Source organism: Nicotiana sylvestris, chromosome 2, assembly GCF_000393655.2.
Source record: "Nicotiana sylvestris chromosome 2, ASM39365v2, whole genome shotgun sequence".
Classification (NCBI taxonomy): Eukaryota; Viridiplantae; Streptophyta; class Magnoliopsida; order Solanales; family Solanaceae; genus Nicotiana; species Nicotiana sylvestris.
Genome location: NC_091058.1, coordinates 12,141,500 through 12,162,463, shown reverse-complemented (window position 1 = coordinate 12,162,463; position 20,964 = coordinate 12,141,500). Strand labels below are relative to the sequence as shown.

At 34.9% G+C, this 20,964-nt stretch overlaps 2 protein-coding genes across 2 annotated transcripts; both read right to left on the bottom strand.

Moving 5' to 3' along the window:
* Positions 1-2,853: 2,853 nt before the first annotated feature.
* On the bottom strand, positions 2,854-6,028 carry LOC104237967 (receptor-like protein kinase FERONIA). Its single transcript, XM_009792212.2, has 2 exons — positions 4,029-6,028; positions 2,854-3,820 (listed from the first exon to the last, which is right to left on the bottom strand). Exons 1-2 carry the CDS (start codon positions 5,938-5,940, stop codon positions 3,093-3,095), a joined length of 2,640 nt encoding a protein of 879 aa, XP_009790514.1. The 5' UTR covers positions 5,941-6,028; the 3' UTR covers positions 2,854-3,092.
* Positions 6,029-15,750: 9,722 nt separating this feature from the next.
* Positions 15,751-20,083, bottom strand: LOC104244316 (uncharacterized). The gene is made up of 10 exons (XM_009799721.2): positions 19,885-20,083; positions 18,494-18,623; positions 18,153-18,291; positions 17,867-18,079; positions 17,648-17,786; positions 16,993-17,143; positions 16,777-16,886; positions 16,603-16,700; positions 16,411-16,480; positions 15,751-16,156 (listed from the first exon to the last, which is right to left on the bottom strand). Exons 1-10 carry the CDS (start codon positions 19,975-19,977, stop codon positions 16,067-16,069), a joined length of 1,233 nt encoding a protein of 410 aa, XP_009798023.1. The 5' UTR covers positions 19,978-20,083; the 3' UTR covers positions 15,751-16,066.
* Between the last annotated feature and the right edge of the window lie 881 nt (positions 20,084-20,964).

Here is a 20,964-nt window from a genome sequence, read left to right as displayed (position 1 = left end):
CGAGGGAATACTCCTGTTATGTCTGAGTATGGCCTAAATTAAAAATCAACACCCGCTAAATTTCTTGATGGAGATCAAAAAAGAAGGTAAAAGTAGCAAATAGCCAGTTTACACAGAATATTCTTGTTGCTTAATTTCTTTTTCTTTAATTATAAAGCATCACATCTTTTTAATTATCACTTCACTCTAATTATCATTAGAATATTATAGTGAGTGAATATTCAGAAACATATTTCTCGCCAAATCTTCACCAAACAAACGGAAGGAAAGAGAATAGAACACAATCAATTTTCTTTTATAAACCTTTTTTTATGCCTCCCAGGAGCTATCCACTTTGCTTTCTTGGTGACTCGAACCCGCAATCTCACAATTAGCGATGGAGAATGCTTACCACTTGAGCAACCTTCTCTTGTCGAACATAACCAAGTTTGGTTCTATATGTTGGGTTTTAAAGATAAAAACTCCAACACGTTATATATGCCGGAGTTGATTACTTGGAGAAGCTTGAACTCTGGCATTATGTGCTGAAGTTTTTCCATATTTTAGTTAAGAGTCTACATTTGGATTTGTGATTGTTTTTCAATATATGTCTGAAATTCTAAAGGGCTTCTACTTAGGAATTAGCAAATATGTCTTGAATTTTAAATTTTCAAGACACAATCCTGAATTACTCTGAAACTAAGATTTTTAATGCAAATTTTCAGGACAAAATAAATATTGGTTAATCCCTAAATAGCAGCCTTAAGAATGGATGTTTGTGCACTTTCCCCTAAAGTGGACACTCAGTACCATTTTTACTAAGAAGATCTACTAACTGGACTGTCGAAACAACCTGTTGGGCTGATCTATAACCTTATTTACTGTTTTGGGCTAGTTTTTGAATGTTGCCCACGGACTAACGAGTCACAAAAGGGCCTAAAATCTATTAGCAAGAAGGCGACAACTCATGTTCCTCGTCTCGTCTAATGTCTACTACTTCCACTCTTACATTTTATACGAATCCACGTATGATAACACTATTTTTTTTTTTTTTGATTTATCTCAACAAAAATAACATATTAATGACATGCTCTTATACCCATAAAAATATCATGACATATTTAAGAACTCTATCTCGATGTCTATAAACTAACATTCTCACAAAAGGTAGGTAGCTTATAGCAAGGGAAATTGATAATATGCCGGGTTCATTAGATTCTACCACTGCGAGGCTCAGTTGCTTTTGTTCCATTACTCAAATCATTCAATGCATTTAGAGCTATTTAAGTTGCCAACTATCAAGTAGCAGATTAAGTGCAGTAAGTAGAATACAATATATGAAGTGTTTTTGAGGAGGACTTGAGGGAGATGTCATGAAGTTAATTACTGTGGCAACTGGCAACTCTTAGTTGTTGGTGATATGCTTTTCATCTACGTCCTCAAATAAATGGTTTAACTCATTGAAGGATTGAGATATTAATTAATGATCCAAGAGTTGAACTAGTCAACGAATGATGAAGAAAGATGCAAAGTTATGAATTAAAAATGGGGACCATAAACCCAAGAAAAAGACATGGAAAAAAAAGGCGAGGAAAACTTGTTAATTGGATAGTCTATCTTTTCTTGTAGGCCATGGAAACGACTTGTCTTAACACGTATTAGGCGTTTGACATAATTTTCTTACCCTATTTGGTTTTTCTATTTGTTGAAGGAAATGACAATATAATTAACTTAATTAGGTTTTTCTTTTTGTAGAAGGAAATTATAATTCTCATATACTTGGCTAGTCCTTTTTCTTGTAGGAAAAGGTTTGGAGTTCTATAAATTGAAGATTCGTGCTTCTCATTCAGTAGCATCCACAATGTAGCCATAGGGGGCTTGAGAGTCTTGTTTAGAGGGAGAACTTTACGGGACAAGTGTTAGTGTGTCACTTGTGTTTGCCTCTTCGTAAGGTTGTTCTCTCGATATTTTGTACTCTCTTTTTATATAGTGGATTGCTCATTTCAGTGGTGGACGTAGGTCAGTTGACGGAACCACGTTAAATGTTTGTGTCTCTTTTGTTATATTTCTCCTTTGTTGTATGATTTATCGTCGTTCAAGGTTTGCTTTGTTAGCTTCCGTATGACACTTGATTTTTACTTCCTAACAGTACTAAGTTGCCTTTCATTTTCATAGTCTGTTATTTTCCGTTCAATAATTCCAGTGGAGCCATCGGCCAGATATAGACATATTTCACATACACGTGAAATGAAAGGCATATATTGGGTGATTTTTCTTCAGAATTTGGATGATTCTTTGTTACTCATATTTTGATCAGACTTTTCAACACTTAATGAGTTGTAAGACATTAACTTTTTCTTTTGATAATTTTGTGAAAAAAGTTGCGGAGCCCTACATGTTCATATTTAAATACGTGTAACGACACATCAAATAATTAAGAGTCATAAATTTCAGGTAGGGAAAAAAATTAATTACCCGTAATTACTACTTCCACCCCTATAGTGCCATGTTTATTGGGTCTAAGACAAACAAACAAAACGAAGAAGAAAAGTAGAAGTCACTCATTTATTACTGGGCCATGAACATGATATAGCAACCTTTTCTTGTTCCTATTCATTTTATGTTGTTTCCTTTTCTTGATATGATTTATTTTCTTCTGCTTAAAAGTCTTCTCCGTATGGCAGTATGCCAGACATATACTTTAGAATAAATTCTCAAACCACCTAACCTTATTAACTCGACATTAGTCGTTTATCCAATAATTAATGGAACTTTATTCTACCCAAGAAAAAATAGTAAAACTTTATAATAGCTATATAATTCCAAAATATTCGCTACAATTCATTGATATTATAAGGAAATTTACTCAACAAAGGAAAAAGAAAAAAGAGAAGATCTAATATTTAATTCATCAGTTTGTAACAATCTCATTGACCAGATGGATTCAGGATCTCAGAGAAAATGGTGTCGCACGCTATTCAATTTATCACTATAACAACATGTCATGGATGTAGCACTACTTTTCGAGTTGGAAACTAACTTGAAGCGGAAAACCCCGTCATTTTCCAGAAGAGCGCGCTAATATGTAACTTATCGTGCTAGCCATAACAATTTCATCTGCCTAATGGATTTCGAATCTCAGAGAAAATAGTGCCACTCTTCAATTTGTCACTACTGGTCATGGAGCTACCACTGCTTGTCCACTTGCCTCCAACTTCACCTGAACCTGAAAAAGCCTCACTTTCATCTGTCGATATATTGGTTTGATCATTCAAAATCATGGGGAGAGAAGGGCTAGCCGGGTAGCTGTACCCTTCCACTGTGTGACCTCTATTATCTGCAGCTTCTTGAAGTTGTAATGCAAATTCTAAAGTCCACACAACATCACTCATTGGTGGCCTTTGGACCCCTTGATCCTTCAAACAACTAGATGCTACTTCTGCAAACTTGCTTAAACACTCTGGTGCAATTTGTCCTTCCAAACAAGGATCAATTATCTGATCAAGATTCCCTTTTCTACAGCACCTACAAGCCCAATCAGCCAAATTCACTTGGCCTTTTGGCAAGTTTTGAATTATTGCTGGCCTAGCGCACAACACTTCAAATAGTACCACTCCAAAGGAATACACATCTGATTTTTCTGTCAATTGTTGTCGCTTGTAGTATTCAGGGTCTAAGTACCCAAAACTTCCTTTCACCGCCGTGCTAACGTGAGTAATATCTGTCCCACCAAGCGGACCAACTTTGGACAATCCAAAATCTGACACCTTAGCGACCCATTTATCGTCCAATAAAATGTTAGTCGACTTGACATCTCGGTGAATGATGGTGTGCTTTGTACCTATTAAATTAATTTCAGAATCATAACAACTATACTTTATCAAATAGTATAACAATAAAGTCACTAATTTTACCCGCTATAAACCACAAAACCTACCAATCATCATGGCAACTTTAAGCTTAAAGTGGATTAAATTACTTCAACATGAAAAATAATAGACTTTTATCATTGTAAAGTTTAGTGACGATAGTTGAAATTAACCATATACCTGTATGGAGATAACACAATCCTTTTGCTGCGCCAATACAAATCTCAAGGCGTTTCTTCCATGGAAGAGGAACATTATTAGATCTGTACAAGTGATCGCGTAGGGTTCCATGAGTCATGTAATCATAAACCAAGATCATCTCATAGTTATCATCACAATAACCAATCAAGGACACCAGATGCAAATGCCTTAGCTTCGATAGCATCTCAATCTCTGTTTGGAACTCGCGAGCTCCTTGCTTTGACGAAGGATTCAGTCTCTTGACTGCAACAATGGTTGTACCATTGTCTATGCACCCTTTATACACATTACCAAAACCTCCATAGCCAATCACAAAATTGTCATCAAAATTGCCTGTTGCGGCTTTAATCTCATCTAATAAAAAGTGTCTGCACAAATCGGACGGTAGCGTTGATGAGCCTGAGCGGCCGGTCTTTTGAGTTGACTCCGACTTAATTGACATCCACGATGTCTTTGTAACGCTTCCACCGGAATCTTTCCCACTTTTCCGTCGACGGAAAATAAAAACCCCCAGAATTGAGAGAACAGCTAATGCGCTAATCACACCTGCAATGACATAAATAACGGTATGCGATGATTTTTTATCTTTGTTGATTGGTGGTGAATTAATCGGAACTTGTAAGTGCGATTCAGGATTTGGCACGGCCAGATTTCCATGTGTGTCATTCAATTTGAAAATTTCTAAGCCATTTAAGATAGCATTAGCATACACAGCTTTTGTTTCCATGTTAGGGCGCAATTCAAGCACTTCATCTTCCTTGCTTCGCCGGCCATCTGTGTCTCTCACATACACCACGTAGTCTCTGTAAACCGGGATTCTCCAGCCGCCGCTCCATTGTATTACATCAGCCAATTCCTCTGCCGTTTGGTTTCCAATGGATATATCAAAAACCCGATAATTCGCATCCTTAATTTCCAGCTGAAACTCACAAAAATGGAGCCTGAACAGATAGTAGAACCCAGAATCTAATGGGAATGTCCAATCCAGGCGTTGGCTGTAATTGGCCATTGTCCTAGAGGTTGTGTAAACTATTGTTGGCGCAGTATAAGCCGGGGTTTGAGAAGTGTAAGTAATGGGGACATCTAAATGTGGAGTTTGAAAACCAAGTGCAACAACAAAATTCTGATCTGCAGCCCATTCGCGATACATCCCTGTATCCTCTTTGCTGGAAACCAAATTGCCTCCCACGTTCAGTCTGTACAAAGTTTCAAGAGCAGTGCTACTATTGATGTAATAAAAATTATTCTGCCCCTGTACCAATTTGATGCCATATTCGTCTCCGCGGATGTAAAGATCAGTTGGTATGGAAACAATCTCAATCCCATTAACAAAAGCATAAGAGTTTGGTGAAGGAGAAAAAGTAATATTTAGTCTCTGACTTTCATCAACATTGACGACGTATTCTTTTCGAATTGCTTTATTTGACTCATCAGCACTAGCAGAGACAGTGAGGAAAGCGCTGAAGTTACTCAAGAGAGTGACATGATTAGCAGTAACAGAGAAAAAGGATTCAGATTTATTGAAGCGGCCGCCAGAGTAATCGGCTGGGTGAAAATAGAGACGAAGGAATTTGGTGCCAGGGGAAACAGGGAAAGTGTAGGTGAATTGAGATTTGAAAATACGAGCATTCATATAAGGGACTGTAGTGACAGAGCCTTGTTCAGAAGCTATGGCCGGTGTGGATATGGTTGTAAAGTTGGAAGGTAAGAGATTTGTGAAGTGGATATCAGTATTCCATAGACGGTCATCTTCGTCTGTGGCGTCTGATGATGCGCCACAGTTGAGCAAGAAATGGACTGTGGCATTGTACTGTGATGATGTAACAGAAACAGTAGCAGCCACGAAACTTAATAATAGCAGAAAGGAAACGAAAGAAATGGTGGTTGCCATGGTGGTGTTATGAATTGAATTTTTGTGTTTGTGTATAGAGATATTATATGTTCAGAGTCGAACAGTTAGAGAGACTAGAGAGCAATGGCCAAGACTTGTGTGTTGACTCTTAAGTTATTTCTGTTTAATTTCTAATTTTCTATGGTTGAAAGCCGACGTTGAGCGAGACCGACGCCTTAGTCATTGGTCGTTTTATTTACTTTATTATAGTGCTACTAGTTATGTACAAAAAGAAAGTAGCTTTAAATTGTATTGATATGGTATTGGGCTATTGTCTCTACTATTAATTAAACCCCTTTCTATTTATCATATTAAGAGAAGTTTAAAGTATTCGTTAACTGTTATGAAATATAATTCAAAGTAACAATATGGAACAAAAAAATAAAAGTAATTTAGTAAAATATGAACAAGAGATGGAGATACAGAGAAGGAAGAGATTTCTTCTTCAATTGTGTGTGTCTTTCCATTGCAATTACATAGCCTTTTATAGGCATAAAAAGTAAAAATGATGGACATAAAGTAGGATATTTAATCTTTAAGTTATTCACAACATGGGCATCCAATGTAGCATCCAATGTACAAACTATTCATAACACTCCCACTTGGATGTCCATGTAAGATAATGTGCCTCATTAAGAACTTACAAAAAAAATATTGGGATGTACATAGTTATTTATAATATGCATTGCTTGCTGCCTCATTAAAAACCTTACCAGGAAAACCCAGTGGGACAAAACTTTGGTTAAGGAAAAGAGTGCAGCGTGTAGTTACTCCCCCTGATGAAAAATCACTTAATGTCTCGAAGACGATGCATTCCAATCTTATATATCAGCTTTTCAAATATTGAGGTTGGTAATGCCTTAGTGAACAGATCAGTCAAATTATCACTTGAACGAACTTGTTGTACATCTATTTCACCATTCTTCTAAAGATCATGAGTGAAAAAAAATTCGGTGAAATGTGTTTTGTTCTATCTCCTTTGATATATCCTCCTTTCAATTGAGCTATGCATGCAGCATTGTCTTCATGCAATATTGTTGGAATATTCTCTTTCGAAGAAAGATCACATATTTGCTGAATGTGTTGAGTTATCGATCTCAACCAAACGCATTCTTGACTTGCTTCGTGAATGGCTATTATCTCTGCATGATTTGAAGAAGTAGCAACCATAGTTTGTTTTGTTGAACGCCATGATATGGTTGTACCTCCATTTGTAAATAAATAGTTTGTCTGAGATCGACCTTTGTATGGATTAGAAAAACATCCTGCATCTGCATAACCAATCAATGATGGCTTGGATTCATTTGAATAAAATAAACCCATATCAATGGTCCCTTGGAGGTATCTGAATATATGTTTAATACCATTCTAGTGTCTTTGTGTTGGCGAAGAACAAAATCTTGCCAATAAGCTTACTGAGAAAGTTATATCTGGTCAGGAATTATTGGCAAGATACATTAATGCCCCAATTGCACTAAGATATGGTACTTCGGCACCAAGAAGCTCTTCGTCATTTTCATGAGGTCAGAATGGATCTTTCTTTATATCAAGTGATCTCACAACCATCGGGGTACTCAATGGATGTGCTTTATCTATATAGAATCGCTTTAAAACTTTTCGGTATATCTTGATTTATGGACAAATATTCCATCTTTCATATACTCAATTTGTAGACCAAGACAAAATTTTGTCTTTCCAAGATCTTTCATTTCAAATTCTTTCTTCAAACAGTCTACTGTTTTTGAAATCTCCCCAGGAGTTCCAATGATATTTAAATCATCAACATATACGGCGATTATAACAAATTCAGATCCAGATATTTTTATAAAGACACAAGGACAAATTGGATCATTCTCGTACCCTTATTTCAACAGGTATTCACTCAGGCGATTGTACCACATACGACCTAATTGTTTCAATATGTATAAAGATTTTTGAAGCTTTATTGAACAAGTTTCTCGAAAACTTTTATATGCTTCTGAACAATTTAAATCCTTCAATGATTTCCATTATACGCATATCAAGTTTTTCATGTATTGCCAGATTAAAATCTTAAATGACTACATCCACCACAAGAGAACATGTCTCTATATAATCAATGTCAGGATATTTACAAATATTCTTGTGACACAAGTCATCTTTATGTCTATCGACTTGACCTTTTTCGCACAAGAATACATTTACCTCCACTGGATTTATACTTTCAGGTGTTGGGACTCCGTCCAATTTTATATTTTTTAAGTGAAGTCAACTTTCATTGCGTATTTTTCATTTGGCCAATAATTTATCTGTCCAAATTTCATGACAGATTTGAGCTCAAGATCCTCGTCAATATTAATAATATTGAGCGCTACATTATGTTAACAATATCGTCGACGATCATTTTATATTGGTTCAATTATTACCTAATAAAGACATAACTTATTGAGATCTCTTTATCTCATTATTTCAGGTACCTGAACCTCTCCCATGAGGTCTTATGAAATATTATGTCGCGGTGCTCTTCTAGAGCATTTGCCTCCTTTTTATGACCATTTTGAATATTTGCCCCTCTCCTTCTTCAAGGAGTTTTATCTTTGGAACCGATTGGTCTGTTACGCTTTATGTGTGGCATAGACTCTGTCCCTCATGGACTTTATTCTATTTGGAGCATTAGCAGCTGAAATATGACATTTAGCTTTGGGTCAGCAAATGCGTCTGGCAATAATTTGTAACTGAATTATCACTTGAACTTCAAGTTCATATTTTCTTGTACGAGGATCTATATGTATTCATAATAATTCATTTCACGGATCACTTTCTCATCTGCTCATTTTCTCCCCCTAATGTTGGGATCACCAACACATTTTCCAACCTTCTTTGGGAACACATATTTGTGCATTGTGGTGGAATAATTAAATCATATAACACATCCATATTTCTATATAGTAATTATTTGGTTCCTGGCCCTGAACCGATTGTGATAGGAAGATTTTTCATAACTTGGCTAGATGCGTACAAGTGCTGCTGTATATTAAATAATACATCTCATACAAAATTTCGTTTTTTTTTTAGAGTTTTGTTCTCATAACCAATGATTTAGCTATAACTGGAGGCATACAATTTCTGCTAAACCAACTTGGATTTAAACCAGTATTATTAAGATAAATTATCATAATTTATATTCTGGAATTGTGCTCTAATAATTTGAGCAAGAAATCTTGCAAAAGCCAAACTGCAAGTTGATAACAAATGCACATGTGACCATATAATAGATGCATCTATTAAAATCATATAATAGTAAACGGTCCACATGGCAGGTGACTGGGCACATATATTTATCACATTTTATTTGTTCCAGAAATCAAAGGATGCAATCCCTACCTTAACTGATATATCATGAGAATAAGCAGCATAAGAGAATTCTTGAAGAATCTTCTATTCTTCAATATATGCCAATGTAATTCTCAATTAATTTTTTTCGCATCATAATTGAACCGGGATGGTCAACCGGTTATGCCAACTAATATTTATTTTAGTAAACCTCTAGTTTACTTGTGGCATATGATTCAAGCATCATGCTTATATTTGTGTAGTACAAATAGAAATAAAACTGGGTAACCTTTCATATTTACCCGATATGATTATAGAAATATGAATATATTCAATTTTTCTTTCATTTATTGTCTCAATATGATAATCACTTTGACTTGTACATTTGAAACTCAAAAAGTTTCTTCTGAGACTTTACAATATCAATGTCATGAATAATTTTATTCATCCGGAGCTCTTAACAACTTTTGTACTACACGATCTTTTATCAAACCATTCATATGGTAAATGTCTCCTTCACGGAGAAACTTATATTATAATAAATTGTCATGGTCAAAATCATCATAAGCAAAATCATTTATTGCTTTAATTTTGACTTTAATAACTTTTATAAGGCATGGCAAAATAATATTTGGCGTATCACATGTACGCGACCAATGACATATTTATGTAACCACACAATAATATTTATTCTCTTTATTTCACTCAAACCTCCCTTAGAGGTGAGTTGTGTGGTATTCATATAATCATGAATTGCATGTCTTTATTCATTGCTTTTATCACATATTGTCACATTCAACTTTAGGAATGGGTTTGCATTCTCAATGATTATCACAAGTTACATTCTCTTCAAGGAATGGATCATAATCAGCGACGTGCTTTATTATTTTCATACCAATTTTATGGTAAACATTGTCTTCACATTTTGAAGGACTATTTTGAGAACCCTTATTGTTTTCCTTTAAAATCATAGTGATGATTATTATTATTTTGATCTTTGGAACGCCCACGTTCATTGTTCAACCACATGTCTTCATTTAAACTTATTATGTACTGCTACCACATTCACTTCAAGAATGAAGCAAATCAAGTGGGACAATCTGCATGCCTTTAATGAAAAATATATTATTTTTCGTTAGTCATCATTATATCATCAATATGATGCATTGGGACTCGAATCCAATGTATTACCCATGTAAAGGCATGTTTGACCATAATGACTTGAAACTCTATCAGGATTCAAATCCATGTTTTACCCCAAGCTTTAAAAATAATGCCAATTTATAATGATTACATGCATAAAACCAATTAGTGCTCTAGTGATATCATATTTGTAAGTTCATATGAACTAACACTATAAAAATATTTATTCTACACTAAATAACTAATTATTGTGGTATTGATTAAAAATTGGACATCGATATCTCAATAACCCAAAGCAAATATCACGTCCGCTAATTTGAATAAAATGAATTAAGTGGTGCATAAATATGATATAAAAATATCATAATAATTTGACAAAAATCGTAAATTAGATAATACCAAAATATGTCTAAACCGTATGTCTAGTTAGTGCATGGTATACATTATTAAATTATATGACTTAATTCGCATGACTTAAAAGGTACTAAATACATGTAGGAACAATACTAGTTAATATGAATACCTTATTGCACTAAGGTCTTTATCAAGCAATTCCAGTAATAATTTGGTTAAGTGATTTGACATGCTACATAACTAGTATTGTTGCTTTATTATATATCACAATTCATTTTTCAGAAAGTTAATAAGAAAGTAATAATATTTTGCTAGACAGTTTACATATTCTAATAGGCTAGCTAGCTATAAAACATAATGATATCACTATTGCCAAGTACAAGCAAAATCATGTTACTTTGCTTTTAAAGTCATTAGTTCATATAATTAGATGAACAATTCAATGAAGGCAGTAAACAATAACAAGGAAAGAATTGATTAGTTTAATAACTATTCCGATCAAACATATATCTGTCCGTAAAACTAAAAGGTCATGAGAATTGTACCAAAGTATAAATTATTTCACAGTTTCTAATGGAACTAAGCTCCAAAGTTAGTTAAAGAAAAAAAATTGTACCGAATTTTCATACCACAAGATGGAGTAGAAATGATAGAATGCGGCTTACTTGGAATATTATCGTTGTCCGATAAGAGATGTAGCAAATAAAGACATATATTTCCATATAGAAATGATTGAACACGTTAATTTGATAAGAACTATCATTAATGAAAAAATTGGTGTAGTACATACCTCTTATACTAATATTTTATCTTATCAAAATAAAATAGTTACGAATATTATTATTATTATTATATTAATTATATGTGACAGTAAACTAATGTATAATCATTATACTAGGCATACTAAATTGTATTATAAGGTAAAACCATAAGCATGCATAATAAAGTATAATTGTAATTTTGTAAATTATGTAGTCTAACGCATGCCACCTATTATTAGTTCACGAAAATTTAACTATACTATATTCATGAACAAGATGCTCAAGTTTATATTATGACAATAGATCATCCAGATATACCTTACCAGAAGTGGAATTCAACCTTAAGGTTAGAGACTTCGTGTTGATAACGTGTTATGAAATATAACTCAAAGTAACAATATGGAACAAGAAAATAAAAGCAATTTAGTAAAACATGAACAAGAAATGGAGATAGAGAGAAGGAAGAGATTTCTTCCTCAATTGTGTGTGTCTTTCCATTGCAATTACATAGCCTTTTATAGGCATAAAAAGTAAAGATGATGGACATAAAGTAGGAGATTTAATCTTTAAGTTATTCACAACATGAACATCCAATGTAGTATCCAATTTACAAACTATTCATAACATTAACTAATTTATCTCTCATTTTCTTTTTTTGGCTTTTAATCATCGTGGTGGTCTATTCTTTCAGAAAACATGGATAAAAAGTATCGCGCATTAATGATGCATGTCTTGGACCAAAAATTAGTTTGGCCTATACTCAAGTTGCACTTTTAGATTGTAATAGCTAGGTGTATAATCTTGACTCTTCTTTCTCTGATTTTTATTTTTTTCTTTTTCTTTTTTGGTGATGTAGTTAGATGTCAGATGATATAAAGTAAATATCTTTTACATGTAATTAGTTAGTTAATTTGGTCTAAGTGGTTTAATTGGCAAATTCAAATTTCATGCATAGTTCGATTATTTAACCCCAAAACGTTTCTCTTTTAGACATTTGGTTGTACAGGGGTTACAACATACTTTTCTGCAAACTAGGAATTACGCTAAATTACTAAATTTACTACCGGCGTTAAAAATTAGTAAGTTATGCCGGTATAAGTTATGCTGGGATTGTTGTTTATTCACTGTTTGGTATGTTGTATTAAGAATGACAATTATATAATTTCTAAGAAGAATGTATAAGTATACAGGTGCTAATTACCCCACCTTCTATAAGGTATAAGTTATCCCGGTGTTAAAATTAATACCGGGATAACTTATACCTAGTTTGTGTTATGAATAGGCCCATTACTGATTGTGTTATTGGGTTAGAAGCTAAGATATTCGGGCCAGCTGCTGAATTGAGCAAAACCCAATGTATGATGTGGGATCCAGGTTGAGACAAGACTGGTGAGCTGAACAGAATACAAGGCTTATATATAACAGGAGGGTGTACGGAGTAGAGTATGGAAATACTGAGTTTTTTCTTTAATTTGATTTAGCTCTTGTTGGAGCACTCTGGAACCTCCCTCCATTCTTGTTTTCCTTTTTAGTTCTTTTTCCTTGTATCCAATATTGTTTGTCCTTGGAATCAATCTCTATCTTCTTCGGTAAATATGGATTCATTACAGTTTGCTAACCAAACAAAATATTAAAGTGATATTAAATTTCTATACCACTCCTATAACTTCTTATACCTCATGCCAAACGACCCTTAGAGAATATATATTACTTAATCATGGGGCTTGGTGCAAATACAGAGTGCGGATAATTTTTTTCCAGTTTTGTTTCTCCCAGGAGAAGGTCCTTTCTAGTTTCTCCATACACGTAAGTTAGATTGGATCAGATGATAAGATATTTCAGTGAAAATCAAGGTATTACACAACAACAAACACCTTTAATGATTAATGACATAATGCTTCACACTCAAATGATTTAACGTAGAGATATACTCCACAGTGAGTCATAATTGCTTAATTCTTAGCTTAGTCTTCTTTAAGCTTTTGCTTATACCAGAATAACAAAATAGAAACCATGTGCAAGAGAGAGATTCTGCTATGTAACTATGTTGTTTATGATGATTTCTATGAGGATTAAAAAGTTTTCCAACGAGTCGTGAGAGTGTTGATTGTATCTCGTCTACAATTGATTTCCAGCGGTTCTAAATTATAATAAGCATAGTCATATTTCTTCTTGCTAATTAATGTATAATTTTTTTTTTGAAATTTCGATGAATAGAATGGAGCAATATCACAAGAAAGATTCTATTCTACCTTGTGCACTGATCCTTTCTCCTACCAATCATCCCCTAAAACGTTTTACTAAGAAAGCACACCCAAAAAATATTTAAAAAAAAAACATGAAGAAGTTGTTGATACAAGATGTTCAACAAAAAATAATAGTACATGATACAACAGCATCTCAATTTAGGTAAAATCAAGCGTGCGATTAGTACTTAGAGACATTGACACAACAGAATACCACAGTAAACAACTATACCAGTATTATTCCACATTGTGAGGTCTGGAGAGGAAGATAAACAAATACACTTAGCACGAAATGTACAATAAGTAGTTGATTGGTTCAAGAAGATAAACCATAACAAATTAAACTCGATCTATATAACGAGCGAAACATCAATTTGATTCCCTTGGAAACTTGTCCATCATTTCACAGCTAGCTGACATTACTTAGGGTTTGGCATATGTTTGCAGCGATTATCATAGGTGCAGGGTCGCTGTATACCATTCAGCTGCGCTCCGATGCAATTACCGATAATCTTTGCATCACATATCTGTGGTTTCTGAAGGCCTTTAAAGGCTAGTGGATCTTTTCCGTTAGCTAGAAGCATAGTGCTTGTTTCTGATTCCATTAGGAATTCATCGCTATCTACAAGGCAATCGCCTATGCTCGTCCCATTGCATTCTAATTGGCCACCACCCGCAATTTTTTGCAGGAATAAGAGGAATAGCGTTAGCACCACAAGTAGCGTCGCTTCTCTTCCCATCTCTCTCCGATGGTTTCAATAATTGATGATATACTATACTATATAACTTAAGTAACTTCTTCTCTCTTTGGTGTTTACTTAAATAGGAGTAATAGATCATTCAAACTGCCTACAATTAATTTTCCTACTGCTATTGACGCTGGGATAAGAAATGAATGGATACCCTTTTTCTTCTAAAGTTGACTAGAGGTCTTTCTTTGCTAATATCTCCTATATATGTCCTACTTCAATAGTGAAAACCTCAGCATCCACCAGCTCAGTGGTCACCCTCACCTACCTAGGGCGCTGTCTAATCTAATTAAAAGTATAGACAGTTAGATTTGGATCTAGAGTGGGTATTAATTACTCCAAGTTTAACTAAACTCAATGTTTTTGACTCATTTACTAGTTTATATGCAATATTAAAGTTAAAAAAAAATTATAATTGTGTGTCGGTTAATTCAGTTTCACAATTGAACTTGCAGGATAATGATGACGGATTCGAGGGACTCACTCCGAAAGGTGATGAAATTTATGCCCAATCACAACTGCTACGCCTACGACACTTGACAACGAATTGAAAAAAATGAGTAATTTACTCCTTAATTATTAAAACTATTACTCATTCATGAATTAAAAACATGTATAATTACTTAAACACGTCTTATACTCTTTTTGACATAAACTTTGTATCTTGCATTTTCCTCTCTGAATCCAATCTTTTGGCATCAAGGGTATAACATAGTATATAGCAAAATAGACACTTGAAATGGGGCGCATAAACATTCGAATGAGATGCATCACCGTTAGTTTGCTAAAAAGCAAGCATCTACTACTTAAGAGACACATTGACAAAATAAAAACCATAGTAAAACCACTGTATATAGCACAAAATGTACCACAAGTAGTTGATTCAAGAAGAGAGAAGTTACGCAATTAACTCGGTCTATTAGTGACAGTAATTGACTATTGCTTGGAAGTTGAAAGTAAAACAAACAACTGAATTAATTCAATCTGTTTACAAGATTTGATATGAAGTACTCACATTTCTCTATTAGGTGTTAGTATATTAAATAATGTAGATGCAACCTTCTACAATGAATTCCCCACCGCTATTGACGCAGGGGTAATAAATGAATGTTCCTACCTATTCTTTCTTCTTTTAGACTCAACGACTTTGTGACATACTATTTCCTACTTCAATTTATTGTGATTTTTTTTTCCTCTGAATCTAACCTTTGTCATCAAGGGCATATGCAAAGACTGAAACAAATAAAATCAGAAAAACGAGTCGAATAGAGTAGCAGTTTTGCAAACATGCCATAGCGAACCTTGATAACAGTTTTGCAGCCAGGGAATGGCAACATAGACCCTAGAAGAAGTTCCTTCTGCTTATGAGAATATCCTAACAAGTGAAACTATAGGATGAAGTTAACTATTTCCAAATACTGGAATCAGCTTGATAGTACAAAATGAAAACCATCATCACATAGAACTACAGCTCTTAAACCTTGACGGACAAAATAAAAGTGCTTCTTCTAAGCATATCTTTGCCCCGAACAAAAAAGATGACAAAAAATAATAGCTAAATTCAGCGGATAGCTAATCCTTGCATTTGTTGTGCGCTATCTTCTGTTATCTTGTTGGTTTGAATCGTGCTGATAACACCCGCAATGTTACCCTGCAAAGAGTTGAAAAGATTCAAACCATACACAGCATATGATCCATTACAAATAAGAATGAAAATGAACATCTAAATAGATGAAGCGTTAGTGTGGAAGCAATATGTTGTACTAATTTGTGTTTTGGGGCAGAAGTAAGGTAAGACCAAGCCTCGGAGGTATTTGAGAAGGCGGGTGGGGGTGTAACACCAATAAAAGCTTGTACAAACCAGATTGTTATTCGTGTTAGTTTGGGAAAGAATATCTTATTTACCCTCCAAGTAGTAAGCTTTGTGCGGAGCTCTTGCCACTGATACAACCCAAATACACGCTCTGTACATCGGCTGCACAATGACACAACAAAGGAACAATTGTTACACACAACGAATCACAGGAAAATGGTTAACAGAATTTTCAAGCTGAAGCAGAAGAGACAGTAAAGGGAGGCTGACTACAGAAAGCACACCTCACTATTACTACTTGATTCATCTGGTCAATCTTACAGTCAAGTAACTTAGCTGTAATTGCCTTAACAACCCAAGATTCTACCTCAGTGTCGTCAATCTGAAAAGAGCAAAAGACCAAATGAGCTAAATGCAGCGTAGAAACATCAACAAACAAAATAAGACGAGAAATATACCCGCAATGCGTCCTTGATGATAGAATAAGGAATTTGACTAGATCCATTCAAGCCAAGATCTACCAACGACATTAACCTCATTTTTGATATACAGTTTTCATGGACAAGTCCTACATCATTAGGCAGAAGTCTCAGGCCGCATAGCCCACTCCAAATTAAAGGCTTGATTCATACAATAGCCCAAAGTTCAAAGTAGCATAATGACAAGTAAATTACCATAGCTTTTTAATAATGCCGAATTTGCAGCCTCGAAATCCAAGTAAGCGTCCAGCCTCTGAGTGAGAAAGATCTTCAGAAGCTGATATACTGGAGCATATCTAGCATCTTTCTCCAACTGGGATATAGCAGGCATATCCAGCAAGTCACACTGCCAAAGAAAAGACAAAGTTCAACTATGGAAAACAAGTATACATAAGGCACAATCCTTCATTGTTTCTTTTCTGATAGGTCTTCGATCTGATCATATAGTGGTCTACTCTACAATACCAGTATCTAAATTTTTCTCTATAAGCTTCAATTCCACTCACAGCAGCCAGGAAATAGCAAATTCAAATCAACTAATCCACAATTACTGGGTCATTGTTGTTGTTGTTGTTGTAATCCACAATAGCCAAAACATTTAAAACTGTAACATACTAACCATGCATTCTGCTAATACTGTCAAGCACTCTGGTCAACCGTGACACGTGGAATGGTAAGACTACTAAGACCACAGAATATAATTGCATGGAATACTGTTGGCTGCTGTCCTTTTGTGTTTTTATTTTTTGGATAAGTCTATGTGTGCTGTTTATGCAATTTAAGAGCAAGTCACAAAACTATTGTGCATTTCAGTAATTTGTTGTCAGAGTTCACTTCACTATTGAAATACCTTGAACATATCAGGTGACCTGACAAAATCGATAATTGCGCGGGCAGCTTCTTCCTTAGCCTCATTCATCGTATAAGCATCTTCAGCCGAAAAGGTTTCCAGATACTTTGTTAGAAACATGAAAGAATCTTTTGTAGAGCTGCAAATGTGCACGAGAATGAGAAAAAGGCATCATCATCAGCATAAATGGTTCAAAATCAGAAGTCTTTCCCCTCTTACCCCTTGTTTTCCTTCAAAACGTTGGAGATTGCAAGGAAGAGCTCTCTCTGATCTTTGACTCCAAGATTCCATTCCTTCAAGAAGTTATCCATCTTTTTGACCGATGGCAAAATATGTTCAGTGACCTTTCCATGAATGGCCAAATTGAGGGACTTCAAGTAAACAAAGAAACGGCTGTATGGATTCTCCAACAGGTTATAGAGATTGAACAAGCTGAAAAGAGAGAAAAATGTTATTAGACAACAGAAAAAATTCAGATGAAAGTGATTATCACAAAGTGAGCTACATTTTCAAGCGCAAAGCGGGTTTATCATTTGGTTGCTGAATGATTTTAGTAGATATGAGGTCTGCCATCTCATGTACTTGGTCCAAGCTCTCAGGCTTCTTGACAAGGTTGCAAATGATAGTGAAAATGCACTCAAGATCTGAAGCAGAAGCCAATTAATGCATATTAGGTAACAACCGAAGCAAAAAAGGGGGAAAAGAGAAAACAAGGAGGAAAACATAAGATGACAATTGACAACAGCAGGCTAAAATGTCAGACAATCAAAGCCCCTGAGTTCAGAAAGGTCCAGGACATATCATTTAACAACAGTTGAATAGAATGAGGCACAAATGCAGTTTTACCTTTTTCAGAAGCTTTAGAAAATATTAAATCTGCGGAAGTGAGCATCAACGAAGCCAAATCCAACCACCTTCCTTCAATCATGCATTCCTGGGCCTCGACACACAATCTATTAACTTGAGGCTCTGCAATCTATAAATGGATCACCCAATTAAAACTTGTACAACAACCAGAAAGGTCCAATCAAAATAATCTTTCACCAATCAGTTTGTATAGAACCCTATGGAATTTATTGAACCATGACTCTGCATTTGGCGTCAGCTTGGGGTGTTGCCATAGAAAGCTTTATATGATGATACTGTGATTTCGGATGGACTTCGAGGGGTTCTTTTCTTTTATATTTATCAAATTTTCCCTTTTCTTATTTGTTGGTCAGCATATGTCAGCAAGAGACTATATGTCTTTTCACTCAGAGTTCTTCCAAGTCCCAGATGTGCCTCTTGACTTGTTATTGAGTCTTTTTTTATAACAGTAAAATCCCCGAGGGCTAGTGGCATACGATTCGAAACCGGTGGTTAATCCTGTACCCTTCTCCACTTAAATACCATGCATTTTGTCTACAACAAGGTTCAAACTCGTGACATGCGCTTAACCCACACATCACGTGCGGCACTTTTACCACTAGACCAAATTCCTGGGAGCTGAATTTGTTATTGAGTCTTCCAACTATATTTACCAGACTAATGATCCCCTTTCCAGTAACTCTAATGAGAAGGGAGGAAAATATGAATGTAAACTCCTGATAAGCATGTGATATTGGAGAGAATAGCAGAAGCAAAAAACTGCTGCGCAAATGAGAAGGGATGTCACAATACAACAATAGATCAATCAGATTCCAGCTTTTTTTTTCTTTTTAAAAAGCCAAAAGTGGTTATTATGCATCCTAACCAGAAACTATACATATATGCTTTCTTATGAATCCACTATAACCATTCCATATATGATTGGTCAATTGAGTTTGGGATATGCCGATAGGGACAAGCAAATTTTATATCCATGCTTCTTTTAAGACTTCTTGTGCGCACCTGGACTATTCCATCTACTACCTCCCGGCAGGATAATCAAATTGTACATCCATATATAAACTCCTAGATTAAATTTCCTATGAGCCCTCGATGTCCACTACATATAGCTAGGGATTGGGAGAATAATAAATAAATTGCCACCTCATTCCCAAACAACTCCTGGTCGGCTATATGAATCCTCTATATCGATTCAGCACAATTTTATTCCATATCTAAAATAATGCAGAGGATTGACAAAACCACAAAAAACGATTCCATCTAATAAAAGTAGAGGTCGAACACCATTTCCGCGAAGACATCAAACTCTTGAGAAAATAAATACATTTAATAGAATAAATAGAAGGTTAAAAGCAAGGGGCAGAAATTACATCGGCGCCGGCGTCAGACCATGACATCTCCGCCGTAAACCGGACGACGGAGAGCACGGGATCTTCCTCTGAAGTAGGGACCACCGTCGTCATTTTTATTTGTTGCAAATTTTCCAAGAGAGAGAGAGTGCAGCAAGCAGCGCAGCAGAGACCTCTCTTGGTCAGGAGGAGAAAAACCCTAGCTCGATAGGGATAAAGTTCGAGAGTTGCCAATTAGACGACACAATGACAAAAATAACCCCATATGGTTTGGGTTAGTCTAAACTGGTCCTTAAAACATACATTTGTGCAGTTTTAGCCCCTTATTTTTACTAAGATTGAGCACTTTTGATTTCTATTATTACAATCACTATTAGAGTAGAACATAGCATTATCTTTGATAGAATTGATCGTTAGAGGTAGATGAGCCAGTTAAACTAAGTAGGCGTTTGGACATAACAATTCTAAAATTCCAAACAAAAAATAGTATTTTTTTTTCAAGTAAAAATGGTATTTAAAAATTAGGGTTGTGTTCGGACATGAATATAATTTTGGATTGTTTTTGAAGTTTTGTGATTGATCTAAGTGAAAATTTTGAAAGCAGTTTTTGGAGTTTTTAAAATTTTCGAAGAATTCCGAAATTTTTCTAGGATAATACATAATTTTTCCATTATAATTGTACCAAAGTGTCAGTTGCGCCCCTTAAAAATACGGATGTCCTATGACCCCCTGAATTTGTTAGAAGTGTAATAAGTAACACCTTTTAAGCTCATGTGGTGTAAAGAGTGTAAATCAATCGAGAGACAAAAATAAATATTAAACATTCATTTTTATTAGCTTCTTTTATTAAATATTAATTATTTTTCACTTTTTAAGTTATGTAAGAATTTGTGGGCCCTCTTTTCTTTTACATAACATTTTTTTCTTTCTATTTCTTGTCTTCTCCATAGCCGTATCTCTCACCGACGCTTTTCCACTGCCACGCCACCATAATTACAACCAGCATATCCATTATCATAAGTTTTCTTTACCAACACCATATATTCCTTCATTATCACCATGAACATGCTTATTTGTCAAAGATAAAATCAGTCAATTAAT

Excerpts from the sequence above, each read along its gene's own strand:
- LOC104237967 (XM_009792212.2), bottom strand. The coding sequence starts at position 5,940 with ATGGCAACCACCATTTCTTTCGTTTCCTTTCTGCTATTATTAAGTTTC. Across the intron at positions 3,821-4,028 it reads ATTGTGTTATCTCCATACAG|GTACAAAGCACACCATCATT; the intron begins GTATATGGTTAA and ends TTAATTTAATAG.
- LOC104244316 (XM_009799721.2), bottom strand. The coding sequence starts at position 19,977 with ATGACGACGGTGGTCCCTACTTCAGAGGAAGATCCCGTGCTCTCCGTC. Across the intron at positions 17,144-17,647 it reads GGTCACCTGATATGTTCAAG|TGTGACTTGCTGGATATGCC; the intron begins GTATTTCAATAG and ends TTTCTTTGGCAG. Across the intron at positions 16,887-16,992 it reads GGCATTATTAAAAAGCTATG|GACTTGTCCATGAAAACTGT; the intron begins GTAATTTACTTG and ends CTAATGATGTAG.